This window comes from Apodemus sylvaticus, chromosome 13 (genome assembly GCF_947179515.1).
Source record: "Apodemus sylvaticus chromosome 13, mApoSyl1.1, whole genome shotgun sequence".
NCBI lineage: Eukaryota > Metazoa > Chordata > Mammalia > Rodentia > Muridae > Apodemus > Apodemus sylvaticus.
This window is the reverse complement of record NC_067484.1, coordinates 68,835,469-68,853,771: the sequence shown is the minus strand read 5'-3', so window position 1 is coordinate 68,853,771 and position 18,303 is coordinate 68,835,469. Positions and strand designations below refer to the sequence as shown.

Genomic DNA, 18,303 nt, shown 5'->3' with positions numbered 1-18,303 from the left:
TGGGCATAAGCTTCTGTCTCAGTTGGCTGTTTGTTGGACCTCTCAGAGGACAGCCATGGTAGGCTCCTGTCTGTGAGCACACACATCAGTAATAGTGTCAGGCCTTAGAGCCTCCCCTTGAGATGGATCCCAAGTTGGGCTGGTCATGTGACTTTTATAGGACCCCTCACTTGGTCCCATAGTAAAATGTTCTTCAAAATTCTGACTTGAATCAGACTTTCTTTGCATATTACAATATAGCCTTAATTTATCTGATTAGCATAATAATATTTTGACCATTATTTAACATGTACCAGTGGTTTAAAAATTCACAGGTCAAGAGAACTCTTTAGCAATGTTTCAAAAACAGCTGTTCTTAAATGTGACTTGTAAGGACCCCACTTGGATTAGAGTGTCTATGAACATTATAATATAAACATAACTTACCTGATTAATATAATAACATCTTGACCAATATTTAAACCAGTAACCATGATTTAAAAATTCAAAGGTCAAGATAATTCTTTAGCAATGTTTTCAATTTGTTAACTTAAAAATATACAAGCTCTTTCAAGAATTCGAACTTGGCACATGCAAAGAAATATGTGACATTGCAAGGGTGGAGAGAAATGTCAGTTTCTTTCTGGCCTTGCTGGTTCCAGGGAGATGCAACTATGTGTAAGGAATTAACTGCTGTACCACCAGGCTGTGCATACAGAATAAACAGACCTAGCACTTTTTTTTGTATTAGAACCTATCATGTATATTTTAAAGTCATGCTTATTTTCCTATCCCATTCTGTATCTTAGAGTTTACACACTGTACTTTGAAGTAAGTTTTCTACTCAAAATCCTCACGTTTATCCTCCTCCAAGTTTGATTTATGGAAAGACCAGTATGTAATATAGTTGTGATTGTTTTCAGTGTTCTATTTCAGTTTTTCTTTAATGCATCCCTTTACTATTGTAACAAATTACCATGAATTAGTGGTCAGAACCTCACCCATTTAGTGTCTTACAGTCCTATAATATGTGGTTGAGTTTTCCACTTCAGCTTTTATAATGCTAAAAAATTCAACACATTGGCTAGGAACTCCTTTGGAGGCCCAAGAAAGAATTTACTTGGAAGTTCATTCAGATTGTTGACAGAGTTCACTTCCTTAGGAACAGAATCCTGTGCCTGCTTATCTCCTTTTGCTGGGGCCAACGAGAAGCATTACTCTCAGCTCAGAGAGGTTTCTCTCAGGTTCTATCACGTGTCTTGTTCTCAGGGCTGACTAGAGAGAATCTCCTGAAACATGTAGTCTCTCTCATGCTTCACATCTCTCTGTGACTCTGACTGTGACTTCTAGACTTGAATATAAAGGATCTCGTGGTTAGGTTGTTCCTATCCAAATCATCTCCCCACTTTAAAAGACAGTTAAGCCATGTAAACATGATTATGGGAATAAGTCCAACACAGTTTGAGTCTTGAAATTATATGGGACAGGTACATTTGTAGTGGGAATCTCAGGGTTGTCTTAGCATTCTGCCTACTGAAATTTGGACCAATGTCCGTTAGATAGCACAATGCAAAGCTGATTGTAGATACATTCTGAATTAAGTCTTACTTGGAAGAAAAAGAAGACCTTGCATGCAGTTTCAGGTTTTAAGGAGCAATTTATTGACAAATTCAGCAGCAATTTGCATGGTGAGAAGGCAGCAGTTTATTCCACTGAGTGTTCATGTGAGTTTATGAATAACATAGGATATTTTTAACCTGTTTCACTTTAAACCATCTTAGAAGTGATTCATCCTTCTGTGGCTTAAGTATCCTAAGGCATAAATCACAAATAACTCCATAACAGGATAAATTAAATCTTTGTATAATTTTAGCAGGAACTCAACTTGGTTCTTGTTCTTCAATAATATTACATCACCCATATGGATTACCTAATTGACTTCTTCTGGATTTAGGGTTCTGTGACTTTTATTGTATTAGAAGACTAAACTGGAGTACTTCCCCAGTGGAAATTCAGCACCCAAGGTGTGGTGGTATGAGTCTGTAATTGAGCAGCTGGCAAGTTAAATCAGGGGAATCAAGAGTTCACGGCCAACCTTAGCATGGTGAATTTGAGCTATCCTGGGCTCAACAGGATGCCTTCTTTCAGATGAATGAACAAACAGATAAAATGGAGAAAGAGGAAAAAACCCTTTTATTTCTAAGGTGTAATATTCAAATATCTTAGAGGTAAACAGTCATAATCAGTCCAGGGTCCTCCTATCTTGTAGCAGATACATCAGTATGAGTCTGTAATTGTAAATTACCTGCAAATTTTTTAACCTGAAATTTGTCCTAACTAATCAAATTTTGTATGCAGCCCACACACATTTTTGGGTTTCAATTTTACATTCTTTTAAGGTGAATCAACATCTAGGAATGTAGAACTAACTATATGTAGCTTCCACTTGAATTCACCAATTGGGCAAACTTAATGTCTTTAGAGCTCACTCATTTTTATAATTAAAGTATAATTATCACAACTTGTGTGACAGTTCATTTACCTAAAAATACTCTAAAAACATATCCAATATCAGACTATTTTATGTTCTAAGGATATAATCTTGTGTTCATTCATCTTTTGAAGATACATGTATTTTATGAATAAAACCAATACAGTCAGTTTCACAGAATATATTGCCTAGCCAGGAAAGTATTGGGATAAAAATGCTTATTTCATTGTGTAGGATTGGATGGTGAATTAAGACGTTCTAGTTTTCCTCCTTTCTTTTTCCCTGTCTGATCTTATTGCCATAAGAAATCTCATAACTATCACTGTGGCAAATAAATCGAAGAAGTAAGTTGTTGCAGATGGACTGGTATTGAAAAATAGCAACATGACAAATTAAATGTGTTGTTGAGGAAGTTAGATTGTGTAATAAAGTGAGTTTCCTGTTCAGCCCTGATAGAATTATGCCTTTTAGCAAACCGAGGTTAGTGAATTCATCCCTAAGATCAAGTTGCAGTGATTCTCATCATGAATGTTAGCCAATCATAGAAAAATAAGCAACAGTTGCTCAGAAGATGTTAGAGTCTAGAAAGACTTTTCACAGTGGACTAACACTGGTCCTGCCTGTGGCAGGAGACAGTAATGACAAGAACTTAGTAAGATGTATTTTACTCATGTTTTCAGGTTTATAAAATTATTTGCAAATATTTTATCTTTTGTTGTCTCTAACAATACTTGTAGAAAATAGAAGCTCATTTCATTTAGTCTGTGGGTAATTTATGTAAATTTATATGGGACAGTCATAGCATGTTATAGATTTGGAAGCCAAGGATGAAGCCAGTTACATATACATAGCTTGCCAGCAGAATACAAAAGAACGAGGTGACAGCTTATAGGGGGTAGGGGATGATGATCCCATCACTTCAGTGGGCCTTATGAAGTATAGTTATGAAAGAACTTCACATTACTTTCATGGACTATATGCACAATGGGGGTAAGAATAGTTTGAACTTTGAACTCATTGACTGGCACTGCTACAGCTTTATGTTGCTAACTATGATCATTGTAATCTAAAAGAAAGCACAGATTATAATCCCCTTCCATTTCCAATTTAGTATCCATGCCTGATTTAGTCTCTAGTGATTCCGAATACCTTCTGGACAAAATATAGCTCCCCACACAGTCTTCAGGGGCCATACTTTCTCCTTTCTCAATTCTACTTTGGAATGGCAGTTTGTGGGCAGAGGGCACACACATTTTCTTTCTAGGACACAGGTTGTTCAGAAAGAATTGGGGTCCTCATGGATTTCATCTTCTTCTTGCTAAACAATTGGAGCCTAGTGAATCAGAAGGTTAAACATGGGAAAGGGGAAGGGAGCCAGGACAGATTTACAAGAAGGTTTGGATGGCAAAACAAGGTCTAACTGCAGTGGTTTGCTTTCTTCTCTTTGCTACCCCTCCTCCTTCAGTTGAAGAGGCTCTTATCAGTTGCTAGTGTTGTGACTGGGCACATCCTTCTCAGGTCAAACATGCTGCAGTCTGCAAAGCCAGCAGTAGATTGCAGTCTTCTGCAGTCCAGCCAGGTCTGCAGAATTTGTGTAGTCCTGCACTGTTATAGCTAGAATACAGGACTGAAGGTGTGCCTCTGATGGGGCATTTGAGGGTAAAAACAATGGATTTCTTACCTGTTATGAGACAAACTCCTCTAATGTTTTAAGAACATTGGACAGGGCACATCTAAGCCTGACCTCAGCACTTCTAAGTATGGCTATCCTAAACTGCTATGTGTTGTGGGTTTCATATGAAATGCCCCATTTGGTATTTTTGGATTGTGTGCATGAAAATATTTAAGGAATAACCAATCAAGTAATACACTGCCTCAGCTGAACATTGATTTGCCATTTTAACAACAAACTCCCTTTGTGTTTTTTGCAGCCCCGTCAGCCCAACCCTGACTGGCGCTACTCTGCCTCCCTAAGAGCAGGCATGCACAGGTATGTCCTTCCTTCTTCTCCATTCCTTCCTTCATTTGGGAGAAACTTGAAGTGGGCTCTGTTAGATAAACTATCTCCGCAGCCCAGAAACAGCTGTTTAAATTGAGAAGCTTTAAAAACTCTGCCCGGGAATGCAATTATTTTCGTCTACATGATTATTTCTTGAAACATTGGAAGTAATCAGTGCCAAGTGCTTATTGAGTGCTGGGAAATGAGAACGCCTTGTGGAATCAGAGGCTGGTTTCTGTACTTTCATCAAAATTCCTGCAAAGATGTGTCAGTTTAAAAACTTTTGTATCAGCTTAAAAATATTTTAAATTCCCTGGGATAATTTTGAGTTCTTTATCACTCTCACCCACAAATTTTTCTCTCTCTTAAAAATTATAACTAATACAAGTTGGGCACTTCCAGGTTTCAGTACATTCTAAAGGAATATACATAAACTGTTGGCTATCTCATTATTTCTTCATCTTCTATCTCACACTGACTATTACACACTGTTAGACACATTAACTGATAGCTATTCTTGTCTATGTATTTGTCCCTTCTAGAATTTTCTGTTTTCTCCATCATTTTGCTGTCTTATTGTTACCAATATCATGAGCTCTTCAGCGATGAGCCATGTTCAGGACATTATTGACTATCTGGAGACTAAATCTAGCTTGCTTTAGATCAACCTAGAGTAATAGCATTACTCAAGACTCAGACTTAATATAGTTTGGTCTTTTCTACTTTGTCTCTTTGACAGTAACTGATTCCCAGAGCTGATGTGTTGATGCCATGGGGCCAAATGGAAGATTCATTATTTGTGACTGTCTTTGGAAGCCAGATATGGAGGCTCAAGGAACTAAGGATTATATTAGCAAAAGGATTTAACTTTGAATAAGAAATGAACTCCAGACTTTATGCCCCTCAGAAAATCTGGGCAATTATTAATTGAGTCTTCTTCAAACCTAGGTCAATGTCTAAAGAAAAACCTTATAGGATAGTATGTGTAGAATTAACGAAAATGTAATTCTAGCTCATTAAACATGCATTAGATTAAAATAAATTACTGCCTTCTCAAGCTTACAGATGAACAGAGGTCATTATATGGGTGCTATTTCTGAATCAGAAGTAATCAGGAAAGGGCTAACAGTTGGTAAATGGCTTGGTGAGATGTCATGATGGAACTAGGCTCATGATTTTAATCTAGAACCCCTTATACAGACGCTGTCATATTAGGCATCAGAGGAATTGTTTGTGTATATTAGAGAGGGATTGTACATCTGGGATGGTTATGGAGCTGTGCATTAGGGAAATTAAGCTCATTTTACAGCATCAGCTTTACCATTGCGATGGAATTAGTGTTTTGCTTGAAAGGTACCAAAGCTACAAGGTGCATCTTTTGAGAAACTATGTCTGAAATAAAATACTAAAAGAATTATCACTTTCTTGTCCCAATTTGCTCCTGTTTGAGTTTCAGCTAGGGATGTAAGTGTGTAAGAAATGAAATACAACTCGAAACTGAAGGATTATGTCTTGCTCACAGTGTAGGGCACTGAACATGCATCGGAGCTGTGACCTTGCAGCATGCCCCCTTCCCACAGTGCACTTGGCCTGTCTAGCCTCGGGCATCATGCCATCCTCATTTTACTTTTTAAATCTGCTTTGAGCTGATCTGGTTGCAAGGAAGTTACATCTTTATGTCCTTATACTTTTCTGGTAGATCCAAGAATACCCAAAGGATATAAATATTAAAAAAAACAAAAAGGAAGAAAATTCTGGGCTGGAAATGAAGGATAAGGGTGTTAAGTCACAATTTAGCCCGTGGATTTCTACCCAGTGTGTTTGGAGTGAATGACCAAGGGACTGCTGGATGCATAGATCCCCTTTCCTGTAACAGTCGACTCTGATCCGTTGTCTATTGTAACCCCTTCAGTCAGTCACTGAGGTCTTAGTAATTTAATTTGAGGATAAACAAATGTCTAATTTAAAAGTTCCCACCAACTTCGAAGAATTGTCCCAGCTACTGAGTTGGTTTGCTGTTTTCTTTATCTTTGTGGTTATAATGAAGCTCTGATGTGCACTAGCTATAAACATACATTAATTGATACAATATTCTTCTGACCTCAGACAGTTTGTTTTCTCTATGCTAGCCTCTATGAGTCTCTCACGCCATGTCCTAGCAGATTATGTTGAATTAATCTCTTCTGGATCTATGAATTGCTGGGACTGGGTTTCTATTGTCTTAGGATAATGTTGAGTAGGTCATTTATGCATAAAACAATACAGAAAAAATAAAACAGAAGTTAGGCTAAGAATTAATCAGAGATAGGGCAGGCAATACTTTTGTCACTGTCCACCCAATTATTTCTTGGAGTATATCAAATAAAGTTTTCTTTCAAAAACAACCTAACTAAATTTTGATGCTCATGCCTCTAACCCCTACTACTCAGGAGGCAAATAGAGGAAAACAGCAACTTCAAAGCCAGCTCGAGCAACTTAGTGACAAGATGTCCTTGAAATAAACTAGGAAGGTTTGGGGATGTAATCGATGATAGAGACCTTGGTAAGCATGTATGAGACCTAGGGTTCAATTCTCAGCTGTGCATTCCTCCCAGGAATGAGTCAGGTAGCCAAACTAATATTAAAAACGACATTAATATGTTTAACCTGAGAGAGGATTGGGAGTTCAGAGAACAAGCTTCCCTCATCAGTACAGAGATGTTAAAATGGCATTTGTCCTCTTGTTGGCCTTTTGTTGGATTTAGTGAGTACCACAAGGCATTAATGAAAACCAAAACTACCATAAAGACAGAACACGTTATTATCATGGTGGCACAGCAGGCACTAAGGCAGCAACGGTTTTGCAGTTTTACAAGGGTCAGCAGTAACGGTTGCACTTCAAGCCTGAGCAAGGAGTATTTCTCCCTTCATAAGGGGGGCAGTTTCTGAGGGCGGGAAGAGAGGTGGAAAAGTGTTAATGGTCTAACTGGTATCTGGGTCTATATGTTTATTCAGCTCCGTGCACCTGGAGGAGGCTGGCATTCTACGGGCTGGTCCAGGAGGGCCTGATCAGCAGTGGCCAACAGTATCCAGTGCAACACCAGGTAAAGAGACAGGATCTCGCTGTTCCTGTTTGGCTTCTGGAAACCTGTCAAATGACCTGGTCTTTTAAGAGCAGAAATGGCTCCTTTTTTTAAAAAAAAATTTTATTGGATATATTCTTTATTTACATTTCAAATGTTATTCCCTTTCCCAGTTTCCCTCCCCCCCCTCCTGGGTCGCCCCTATCCCATCCTCCCTCCACCTACTTCTATGAAGGTATTCTTCTACCCACCCCTCCCACCTCCAGGCAATCAAATTTGCTACAATGGGGCATCGATTGAGCCTTCATAGGACCAAGGACCTCTCCTCCCCTGGATGCCTGAAAAGGCCATCCTCTGCTACATATGCAGCTAGGATGGCTCCCTTTTGAGTCTTTCTTTTCTTCCATAAAAATATGATCTCTGTGTATACATAACTGTTTTGATTTTATGCTTAGAGTTCTTCAAGGGTTGAAATTAGATAACTGAGAACTTATTACACCTATTTTAGTTTTAAAGGCTAAAGAAACAGAGAAGCTCAGTACTGAATCCACGTTCACACAGCTTCTGAATAGTAGAGACGGGGTTCAAACCCAAGTGCACCTTGCTCCAAATCCAAGCCTATGTGACATGGCCACAAAGGATGCTGCTTTGCAAAAATCCACCCAAATTGAAAGGAGCGCACTCAGAATACAGAACAGATGACATAAGAATGTATATGTGAAAACTTCTCTCTAAAAACAACCAGATGCCTTTCAAATGATCAGACTGAACAGCATGCACAGCTAAGGGCCTATTTCTTGTTTTGCTGGCAACACCAAGGACTTTCATTTATTCTAATCAAGCAGCATTTGTTATTTATGAGTGTTTCACATGTCAACTAAAAGTAAGGTTGGTCAAAAGTGTACACGATGAAGCAATTTATTAGACAGCTAATATTGCCAGATGGCAAGGGGAAGAACACGAAAGACTCCATCGAACCAATCTGCAGCTCCAGTTCAGTGAACGAGTGAGAGAGAGAGGAGAGTGTTTTCAGAATACCAACTGTTGTAGGATGAGGAACTCAGACAGGTCAGAGCTACTCAAAGCCACATGTGAAGTCACGCCTGGACACCCTACCTAAGATTAGTCTTGCTGTCATGGAGACATTATAGTTAGTTTAGTAAGTTAGGAGCTAGCTTGGAACATAGTCTCTCATTAACGACACTGGTCAGTGTAAATTTCCAGCCACATATAAAATGGGAACATTTAGGGATTATTTCATTTTTTGGAGCCAGGTTTGTCCTTCAGATTCAAAAGGATGTTAGGGATATATATTCATAATACATAAATGTGTATATGTATATGTGCATATATGTACATAAACTCACATTCAATACACACACACACACACATATACACACACACTTACATTTACTATTGGTCGGCAAGCAGTTATATCCAAGTTCATTTTTTCATATTTGAGAGTTTCATATGTGTATACAATGAAATACAATCCTATCTAATCCCCATTAACCTCTGGAGAGTGGGAAATCTGTCAGTTATCACATCCTCAAGAAAAAGAAAATTCCCATCATCTCTCCACAGTCAATAGCTTCTTAGAAAGGGGTGGAGTTTGGAGATCATCTTGCCCAAGTGTTGATGATTCATAGTTTGGGTGGAGATAGATGAAGAATCTCCCTTGCTCTTCGTCCTGACTGGCTGCTGATATATGACTCGTGGGTCTCATGGAGTGGTCAGAGCTCACATTTTCCAGTTAATCCGTGATGACCTAAGCATGCCTCCACACCAGTTACACAAAGGGAAAAGGCTCTCCTCTGCCTTCTGCCGTGTCCTTTGTACTTTGAGCCATTAGAACTCTCACTGTGTTCTTTGTCATTTGGAGAGGAATGGTGTGAAGATTAATATTATTCTTTAGAGTAAGAGCTGAGCTGAGTTCCAATCGCAGGCTTATTTACTGAGCACACAATGACAAAGTCCCTAAATGCATCACAGTGGTTGGTGTGGACCGTCAGTGCATATGTAGTTGGCTTATCTATGTCTTGGGGGGGGGGATAATTTCATGGCTTACAATGTACTATCTGGTTTTGACTAGTGACCTGATGGTGAGACTCCAGTAGTTCCTATTTGTAGGTCCAGATCGTTCAACATGCAGAGAATTGAGTCACCCACTGCTACCCTTCTTGGCATGGGGAAGAGGGGTTTATTCATTGTTCCCTGAAGAAAAGGAAAATGCTTCTCCGAACTTGGTTTTCAGTCTCATACAAAGCCTGCTTGTCACTGGCTGTGTCACTCCATGGGCTTCACGGTGAAGGTGCACTTGTTTCTGGAAGGTTTCTTTCTTGTGCTTGGACCCTCTTCCACTGTGTCGGAGCTCCTCCTGTGTCTTGCCACTGACCGTCAGAGCTCACATTTTCCAGTTAATCTGTGATGACCTAAGCATGCCTCCACACCAGATACACAAAGGTAAAAGGGCTCTCCTCTGCCTTCTGCCGTGTCCTTTGTACTTTGAGCCATTAGAACTCTCACTATGTTCTTTGTCATCTGAAGAGGAATGGTATGAATATTCCTGTGACCAGGGGCCATAAAGGAACCTAGGCCCACTTTGTACTGTTCCTTACTCGTGTGTGCCTCTCGCAGTTGTTTTTCCTTTTAATTCTTCTGCTTTGCTGGTAAGCTCTTCATTTAACTTCATAGTCTGCAGAAGCCTGGGATAAAGAAGCTCTATTCTGAAGGGATCAATGGAGGCATCACAGGTGATGTTTTCTGTAGGATAAACAACTCAGGCATTAAATTGGATAATTCAGATTACTGGGCCCTGTTCTCCAGTCTTGTCTTTTGTATAAGCAGACCTGGAACACATGTCTCCTTATTTCCCTACAGCTTCCCATGAGACTGAGTACAGAGAAAATTAGCTAAACAGTGAATGCACAAAATACAGTTACAGCCTCTGCAAGGATGGAGGAATGTGTTTTAGAGTCAGGGACATTAAAGGGCCAGGCACTGGTGTTCAGCTTTTAACTTTGTCTGGGTGAATGTCCTGAAAAAGTCATAATGAATGTTCTCTTGTGATTAATTCCTAGAGGGAATCCCATGAGACTCTAAAAAAAGATGGGCCCCACCCGCTAGGGAATTGGTTTGGCTGTTTGCAGAGGCTCAAGCTGGTCTTGCCGATTAGTTGTTCAAGGCCTGTACTGGCTGGTTTTGTGTGTCAACTTGACACAAGCTGGAGTTATCACAGAGAAAGGAGCTTCAGTTGGGGAAGTGCCTCCATGAGATCCAGCTGTGGGGCATTTTCTCAATTAGTGATCAAGTAGTGAGGGCCCCTTGTGGGTGGTTCCACTTTGGGCTGGTGCTCTTGGGTTCTATAAGAAAGCAGGCTGAGTAAGTCAGGGGAAGCAAGCCAGTAAGAAACATCCCTCCATAGCCTCTGCATCAGCTCCTGCTTCCTGACCTGCTTGAGTTCCAGTCCTGACTTCCTTTAGTGATGAACTACAACATGGAAGTGTAAGCTCAATAAACCCTTTCCTCCCCAACTTACTTCTTGGTCATGATGTTTGTGCAGGAATAGAAACCCTGACTAAGAAAAGGCCCCTCTTTATACAGGTCATAGACTCTCAAGAGCTACTGGCTATGTGCAAACTGGATGTAATAGTGCACACATCAGCACAAGAGATGCTATGTGGCAGGGTAGCAGGGTCTCAAGTTGAGGCCTACCTAATCTACATGGGAGACTCTCTGGGAAAAAATATTATAAACAAAACAATCACAGTTAAAAAGAAAAAGCAACAGTAAAAATTATTTCAGAGTGGGAAATCTAAGCAAATCTTTAAGTTCTGGGTCCATGGAGCCAACCAACCACAAATAGAAAATATGCAATAAAAAATGTATCTGTACCAGACATATACAGGGATTTTTTTTCTTGTCACTCTTTCCTAAATAGTACAAGGTAAAAACCTGCATAGTGTTTTCATTGTATTAGGCATTACCACTCATGTAGGGATGATATAAACTACACAAGAGGATTGTGATATTACATGCAAACACTACACCATTTTATATGCGATTTGAACATCAACCGATTCGGTTGTCTGTGATGATCCTGGAGTCCATCCCCCATGAATAACAGGGGATAATAACTGTTCTCTCTATTTATCGAGAGCCCAGGGAATTCCAAGGCACACTGCTCTGCCAAAGATAACATCATAGCTTGTGAAGCAAGGTCCTGGGGGACCTAAACTAAACAGTGAAAGATTAATTGGGTGGGACAGGCTCTAAGGCAATGAGGATTATTTGCTAGAGAACTCAGGGTACTAGGCAGTGGTTTGCAATGTGCAGTTCCTAGGGTAGAGTACCAATAACATCTAGGGACTTGTTAGAAATGCTCAGACAAATGTGATCTCAACACATCCTAAAGTTTAGGAATCTTCTAGAAGTGAGTTTGTTGACACAGGTCTGTGATCTTCGAGACTTAGGAGCTGCTAGCAGGGGCCTGCAAGTTCAAGGGCACTGGGGGCTCATAAGGAGATGCTATCTTAAAATAAAAAGTGAAAAGATCGTAACTCAGTGTAAGAGCATTTACTTATCATGTCGGAAGCCCTGGGCTCAATCCCCAGTACCAAAAATCACAAATCAGTAACAGCAAAGATGTGTTGGGCTAGAGTAAATATTTCTGATGTTGCCTAGTATGTTTAGAGGCTCAGAAACTGTGTGGAAGCCATCTGTTATGATTCTTGTGGGAAGCAGGGGCCTTTCCCAGACCTGAGAGATAATTGCCAAGCACTGGAGCTGCAGACCCAGAACAAGCTTCCTGTGACGTTTGCTGTGCCGCTCAATTGCTGTATACTCCTAGGGCCTTTCTAGGCTCAGTTTCTTTTTCAGAGAAATGGGTGTAAGAGTAGTGTCTTTCTTATGAAGTTATTACAACAATTAAATGGTATATCACTCACATGTTAAAGAGTCCAAACAAATTTAGTGAGAAACAGCTATTTTTATGATTTTTTGGTATTTTTTGTTAAAGATGAATCTACCCTTTCTTTACTTTCACAATGTAGATCTGAGGTTCTGTGAGTAGTCTCTGTGGGGAGTCTGTGTCACTAAAATTTTAAGGGCTTTTCTCTGTGTTTCCTTGTAGGGTTGCCCTTGTCCTGGTTTGTCACATCTCTTTACTCAGTAGGAAATGTGCATGGTTATGTGTCCTAGTTTTATAGGGGGATCCAAGTTCTTTTTCATTTTATAGATTTTTGCCTTTCTAACCAAGCCAAGTCCCCAAGGAAAGACTCAATATAGACTCCATCCCTTATCAGTCCTCCCAAAGAAACCATGTCCGGTAAGTTTTTTGGATTCCATTTAGGAGCACTGTCAATGTCTTTTTATGTCTCATGAGTGAGTGCAGCCTCAGGCCCTTTGGGAAGACTTTAGAAAGCATGCTGTTCCACTAACCTGCTCACCCTGGACTTCAGCTGTTGTCATGGCAATGCTACTCTGGTAGGTGTGTGCATATCCTTATTAGGAAAAAAAAAATGAGTTCAGGGATCTTGTGAGTAGAGCAGCTCCTCTCTGTGTCCTCTACTGTCACCTTCCATTTGACAGCCCAGGAAAAGAGCTTTATGGAGAAAGCCATCTCTAGTGGGGTGGTGTACTGGCTGGTTTTGTGTGTCAACTTGACACAGGCTAGAGTTATCACAGAGAAAGGAGCTTCAGTTGGGGAAGTGCCTCCATGAGATCCAGCTGTGGGGCATTTTCTCAATTAATGATCAGGGAGGGAGGGACCCTTGTGGGTGGTACCATCTCTGGGCTGGTATTCTTGGGTTCTATAAGAGAGCAGGCTGAGCAAGCCAGAGGAAGCAAGCCAGTAAGAAACATCCCTCTATGGCCTCTGCATCAGCTCCTGCTTCCTGACCTGCTTGAGTTCCAATCCTGACTTCCCTTGGTGATGAACAGCAGCGTGGAAGTGTAATTTGAATAACCCTTTCCTCCCCAACTTGCTTGTTGGTCATGATGTTTGTGCAGGAATAGAAACCCTGACTAAGACAGGTGGGAAAAGCAAACCCTTGGAAGATGCAATTCCATTTTCAGGGGCGTGTGAAGCTCATTATGCTTGTTGGAGTTCTCCATTAGTTCATTATACACAACAATTTGCTTGTTCTGGTCTGGTCTAGAGAGAGGTAGCAAGAAGAATTATCCAGGAGAAGCCAGAAAGCTTAAGTCTTTCTTATCTCTGTCAATATGTCCTTTCTTCATCTCTTGGAGGGACACTCAGTACCTTCCATTTTTATTGACTGTGTAGGTAAAAGGATGGAGTTGAGAATGTCTTAATGTTCTAAATTGTTTTTATATAATAAGCAGTTTCTGTGATAGTTCTATCCCCCTGTATTTTCTGTCCATTTCCTTTCATACTAGTTTTTCCAGAGTTGGTAGCTCAAGGTCAAATACAGTCAAGGTTGGAAGTCATGACATGTATTAAAAGAACTTGTTCCTTCTTAGTTGTCCCCAAAAGGACACCCTGAGTCTCATGGAAATTACCCAAGCTCATATACATGCATGTGTGCTTTTTGACATACATTTTGAGAACACACACAGTAAGGAGAGGTGGACACCAAAACTGCTCCCCAGAACTAAAGTTTCCTTCCAACACTACAGATGCAAAGACACAGGCTAACAATGAGCAGGGAATAGAACCTCATTATAGCTTCTCTGCTTATCATAGATCCATTTAATGTGTTGACTACATTGGAGCAATAGAGTAGAGTCCTTGGAGAACTTCCTTCTGGCAACTGTGACTGTGTTCTTGAAAAATCACAGGCTTTAGTCTTCTTTTGTTCACTGGTTGTATGGAGTCAGTTGTAGTATACACTCATGCAATCCCTGCACACAAGAGGGCTGAGGCAGGAGGATCATCAGTTCAAGGCCAGTCTGGTCTGTATACTAAGTTTCAGGCCAGGTTATATAGCAAGACCCAATTTCAAAACAAAACAAAATAACCAAACCAATGAACCAACCAACCAACAACAACATCAAAAGTCCATGAAACAGGATTTCTGAAATACTTATCTAGGTCTTGCTCTGCGCTTTTAAAGTCAACAACAACAGAAAAGCCCTTTATCAACAGTCTGAGTCAGATTTCTGCCAGGGAGTTCCCAAAGTTGTAAAAAGCATAAGAAATGGGGGAATCTACCAGTTTTTCCTCTTGTCTCAGCAGCACACAGACTAAAGACAGCAGGCTGCTCTGCTCTGTGTTTGAAAGCTTTGTGAGGAAGGGGAAATGAAGGGTGGAGTCTTCCGTTCCTTTTGTGAGGAAGATTACTAGAATTGTTTAGATTAGGAGTCTGGGAACTCCTATTTGGAAGGCTCTTGATCAAGAAAAGTCTACTTCTGACCTGGTTTAAGGTAGAATTATCATGACAATTCATAATTACTTTAAGAGTTGTAGCTCCAGAGAGTGTTGCCCTTGGTCTCACCCACTCTGGCAAGCAACAAACTAAAGCCTGCCTTGGTGATAGCAAGGGACTTTTACAGCAAGAATTTTTGGAGACAGTCAGCTAAAGGAACTTGAAAACAAATCTGTCTTCATAGAAGCAGTCAGCTTTGCAGTTGAGAAGGTCACTGCCTAATCTGTAGAAACATATTCAGGTCAAATGTAGACTGTAGATCAGGGGTCTCTAGGGAAGGCTCATAAGGTTTCTAATTGCTGGAAGTGAGTGTGTGCATTGTAGAGGGGACATATTCTGCCTTGGCATTGGAAGCCCCCTTGCTGTCTATCAGCAGAAGGGTAGGAAGCAGAGATACTTGCTGTTCTACCCTAATCTATCTCCTGAAGCCAAGCACTTCCTCAGCAACCATATTGTCTACCTTCTAGGGAGAGGACTAGGTATAGGATGGGAGGAGCTAGTACTAGAGGTGATATTACTAAAGGAAATCCAGGAGAAGGGATGTTTGGGTTCCTGTTGAAATCAAGAGCTTTGTAGAAGATATACCCAAGAGGGGTAACCACAGAAGTAACTTGTGGGCCCAAATCTGGGTCCACAAGAGAAAAGAAACAATGAGAAGTTTGTTGTTACTGGAGTCAGACCTCTCACCTGCTGTATTCCAAACCCTCAGTCTCTGGATCACAGGTGTCATCCATGGTTTGTTTGTTTGTTTGTTTGTTTTTAAAGACTTAAAAATGGAAAACGGGTGAGGGTTGCTTTGTAGACAAAAGTCTAAACAAGCAAGGTCAGTATTGATGATTCAAGAAATTTCAACATACTGAGTTTATGTCCAGGCTGGAGAGATGATGGCTCAGCAGGTTAAGAGCACCAACTGCTCTTCCAAAGTTGCTGAGTTCAAATCCTAGTACCACATGGTGGCTCACAACCATCCATAATGAGATTTGACTCCCTCTTTTGGTGTGTCTGAAGACAGTTACAGTGTACTTACATATAATAAATAAACAAATCTTTTTTTTTTTTTTAAAAAAGAGGATCCCGAGTTTATGTCCAATTCTGTGCAGAGCTGTCGCTCACATGCCATGCTGGGCCAAAACTAAGTAATGAAATGATATTCCCTCGGTCTTCTGTGTTCTTTATTTGTTTCTGTTCTAACTCTACAATATAGACACTGTTTTGCTTGAGAACATATGTGTCCTGCTTCTGTTCCCATAATTACCTGGAGTCAGATGAATGCCCTAAAGCCACTGAATGTGGAGCAACTTAGAATAGATGGCTCACCAACCTGCATGAATAGAGGCAAGATTTTGCGGGGAGAAGATCACTAGATGTGTACACAATGAGGAGGATACATTTGAGTTCGTGAATTTGCTGATAAGCCATAGAACACAATCCCCCACCCCCACTTTTTTTTTTTTTTTTTGCCAAAGTCTACTGGAAGATGGTCCCCTGCCTTCTACCTTCTCCTAGGACTGGAGATAGAATGCCTCCCACGATGCGCGTTAGGCCAGTGCTCTGCTAACTGAGCTGCATTCCCAGTTCTCTTACTAGGAAAACAAAATGAAACAAGCAACAACAAAACTCAATACTAAAGCACAAAAAAGCAGCCCTAGGGAGATTTTCTCAGTGAATGTACTAATAGAAAGGTCTTTAACTTTTGAACCATTGTCTTTTGTAGTATAGAAACAGTCTTTTAGAACAAGAGGAAGATTTAACAATATCTACTCTTTATTGAAGACTGTGATAAAAGCATTCCATGGGTATTACATAATTAAATATCTGTGTATGTGTGTGTGTGTGTGTGTGTGTGTGTGTGTGTGTAGGGGGAACTCAGAGGATAGCCTCAGGTGTCATTTGTCAGGTGCTTTCCAGATTTATTTAGTGACAGGTCTCTCACTAGCCGGGAAGCTCTAAGGTTCAATCTGCCTCTGCCTCCTCAGTGTGACACCATGTTTGACTTTTTTTTTTTAAAGCATGGGTCTAGGGCTCACACTAATGTCTCTGTGCAACATCTCAAGACAAGTGCTTTGCCATCTGAAATATCTCCCCAGGCCTTACACAACTTTAAGAGAGAAGTTCATAATCATTCTCATGTTTCAGAGAAAGAAGGGGAGGCTTAGAAGAAATAAGTGATTTCCTTACATCACGCAGCTGATCAAAGTGTTTTGCTGACTTTTGCTGATTTTCAGTGTCAAGTAAAAGGCTTACACACACCAATGAATGCTTAAGAAAAATTTATTGAATTATTTAATGAATACAATGCCAAAAAGGCACTTCATCCCACATCTTCCTACTGCCAAACCCTATTCACTTACCATGTTCCTGTCATGTCTCGTGTGGCAGGTGAAGGGTTTGTTGTCTGAGCTCTCAGCCAGCTACAGTGGCCTGTACTTTGTTTAGAGCTAGCAGAAAGGCCTTGAATAGGTGACCCTGGCCCCATAAGGTAACTGAAAATGGGCTAAGTTTATCTGGTTTCAAGTTACTGCTATCACAAGTTCACATAAATTTTGTGGCTTAAGATATCTTAAAATATCTCAAAGTCACAAATGGGGCTAAATCATGGTACATTCCAGACTCTAACCCACTTTGCTTCAATCGCCAATAACATGTTTTTGAAAGGATAGAAAATAATACAGCCTAACTCTAATGACCCCAAGAAGTCAGAAGTTTAAAATGCTATCTCGCTTTGTTAGAAACTAGGTAAAAGGTTACATTCCAGAGCCCGCCCTTTGTTTAGAGCTAGCAGAAAGGCCTTGAATAGGTGATCTTAGCCCCTTAAGGTAACTGGAAATGGGCTAAGCTTATCTTGCTTCTGTAAATTGCTTATGCCATTATCCCTATGCAGGAGGTGTTCACACAGCTATAGATATTCAAGAAAATAGGAAACTAATTGGTTCAATGAGCTCGGGCTCCGATAATCTGAACTGATTGGCCTAAAAGCTTTGGAGTGGTACAAATCAATTGGCTCACATTTCGCGGGCCTCTCCATGCTCAGAAATGATTGGTTTGTGAGTTGCGGGCTTTGTCGTAAACTTATAAAAGTTGTCACAATTCAGCACTCGTGGTCCACAGTCCTCTAACCCTGCGTGGTGTATGGCTGTGGAACCCAGAATTCTGGAATAAAGAAATCCTCATGTTATTGCATTTAGACCGTTTCTTGTGAGTGATTTGGGTGTTGCCTTCTGGGGCGTGGGGTGCTGGGGCACCCTCCGTTTTTGGGTCTTACATTTTATATTTCCATCTGAGCCCTACACCAGGCACTTTCAATGTTTATATTTGCAGGAATAGTATATTCACAAGAATTTAGGTATTTTCTAGGAAATGCTTACTTTATAATGTTTCCTATAT

At 40.4% G+C, this 18,303-nt stretch overlaps 1 protein-coding gene across 3 annotated transcripts in view; it reads left to right on the top strand.

Annotated features, from left to right (window-relative positions):
- LOC127663731 (protocadherin alpha-4) overlaps nucleotides 1-18,303 on the top strand; it is a 213,887-nt gene that overhangs the window by 176,895 nt on the left and 18,689 nt on the right. For all 3 annotated transcript variants that reach the window (XM_052155424.1, XM_052155425.1, XM_052155423.1), the window contains 2 exons: nucleotides 4,402-4,460; nucleotides 7,464-7,552. In XM_052155424.1, the coding sequence (XP_052011384.1) occupies nucleotides 4,402-4,460; nucleotides 7,464-7,552 (148 nt within the window). The remainder of the gene's footprint in view (nucleotides 1-4,401; nucleotides 4,461-7,463; nucleotides 7,553-18,303) is intronic.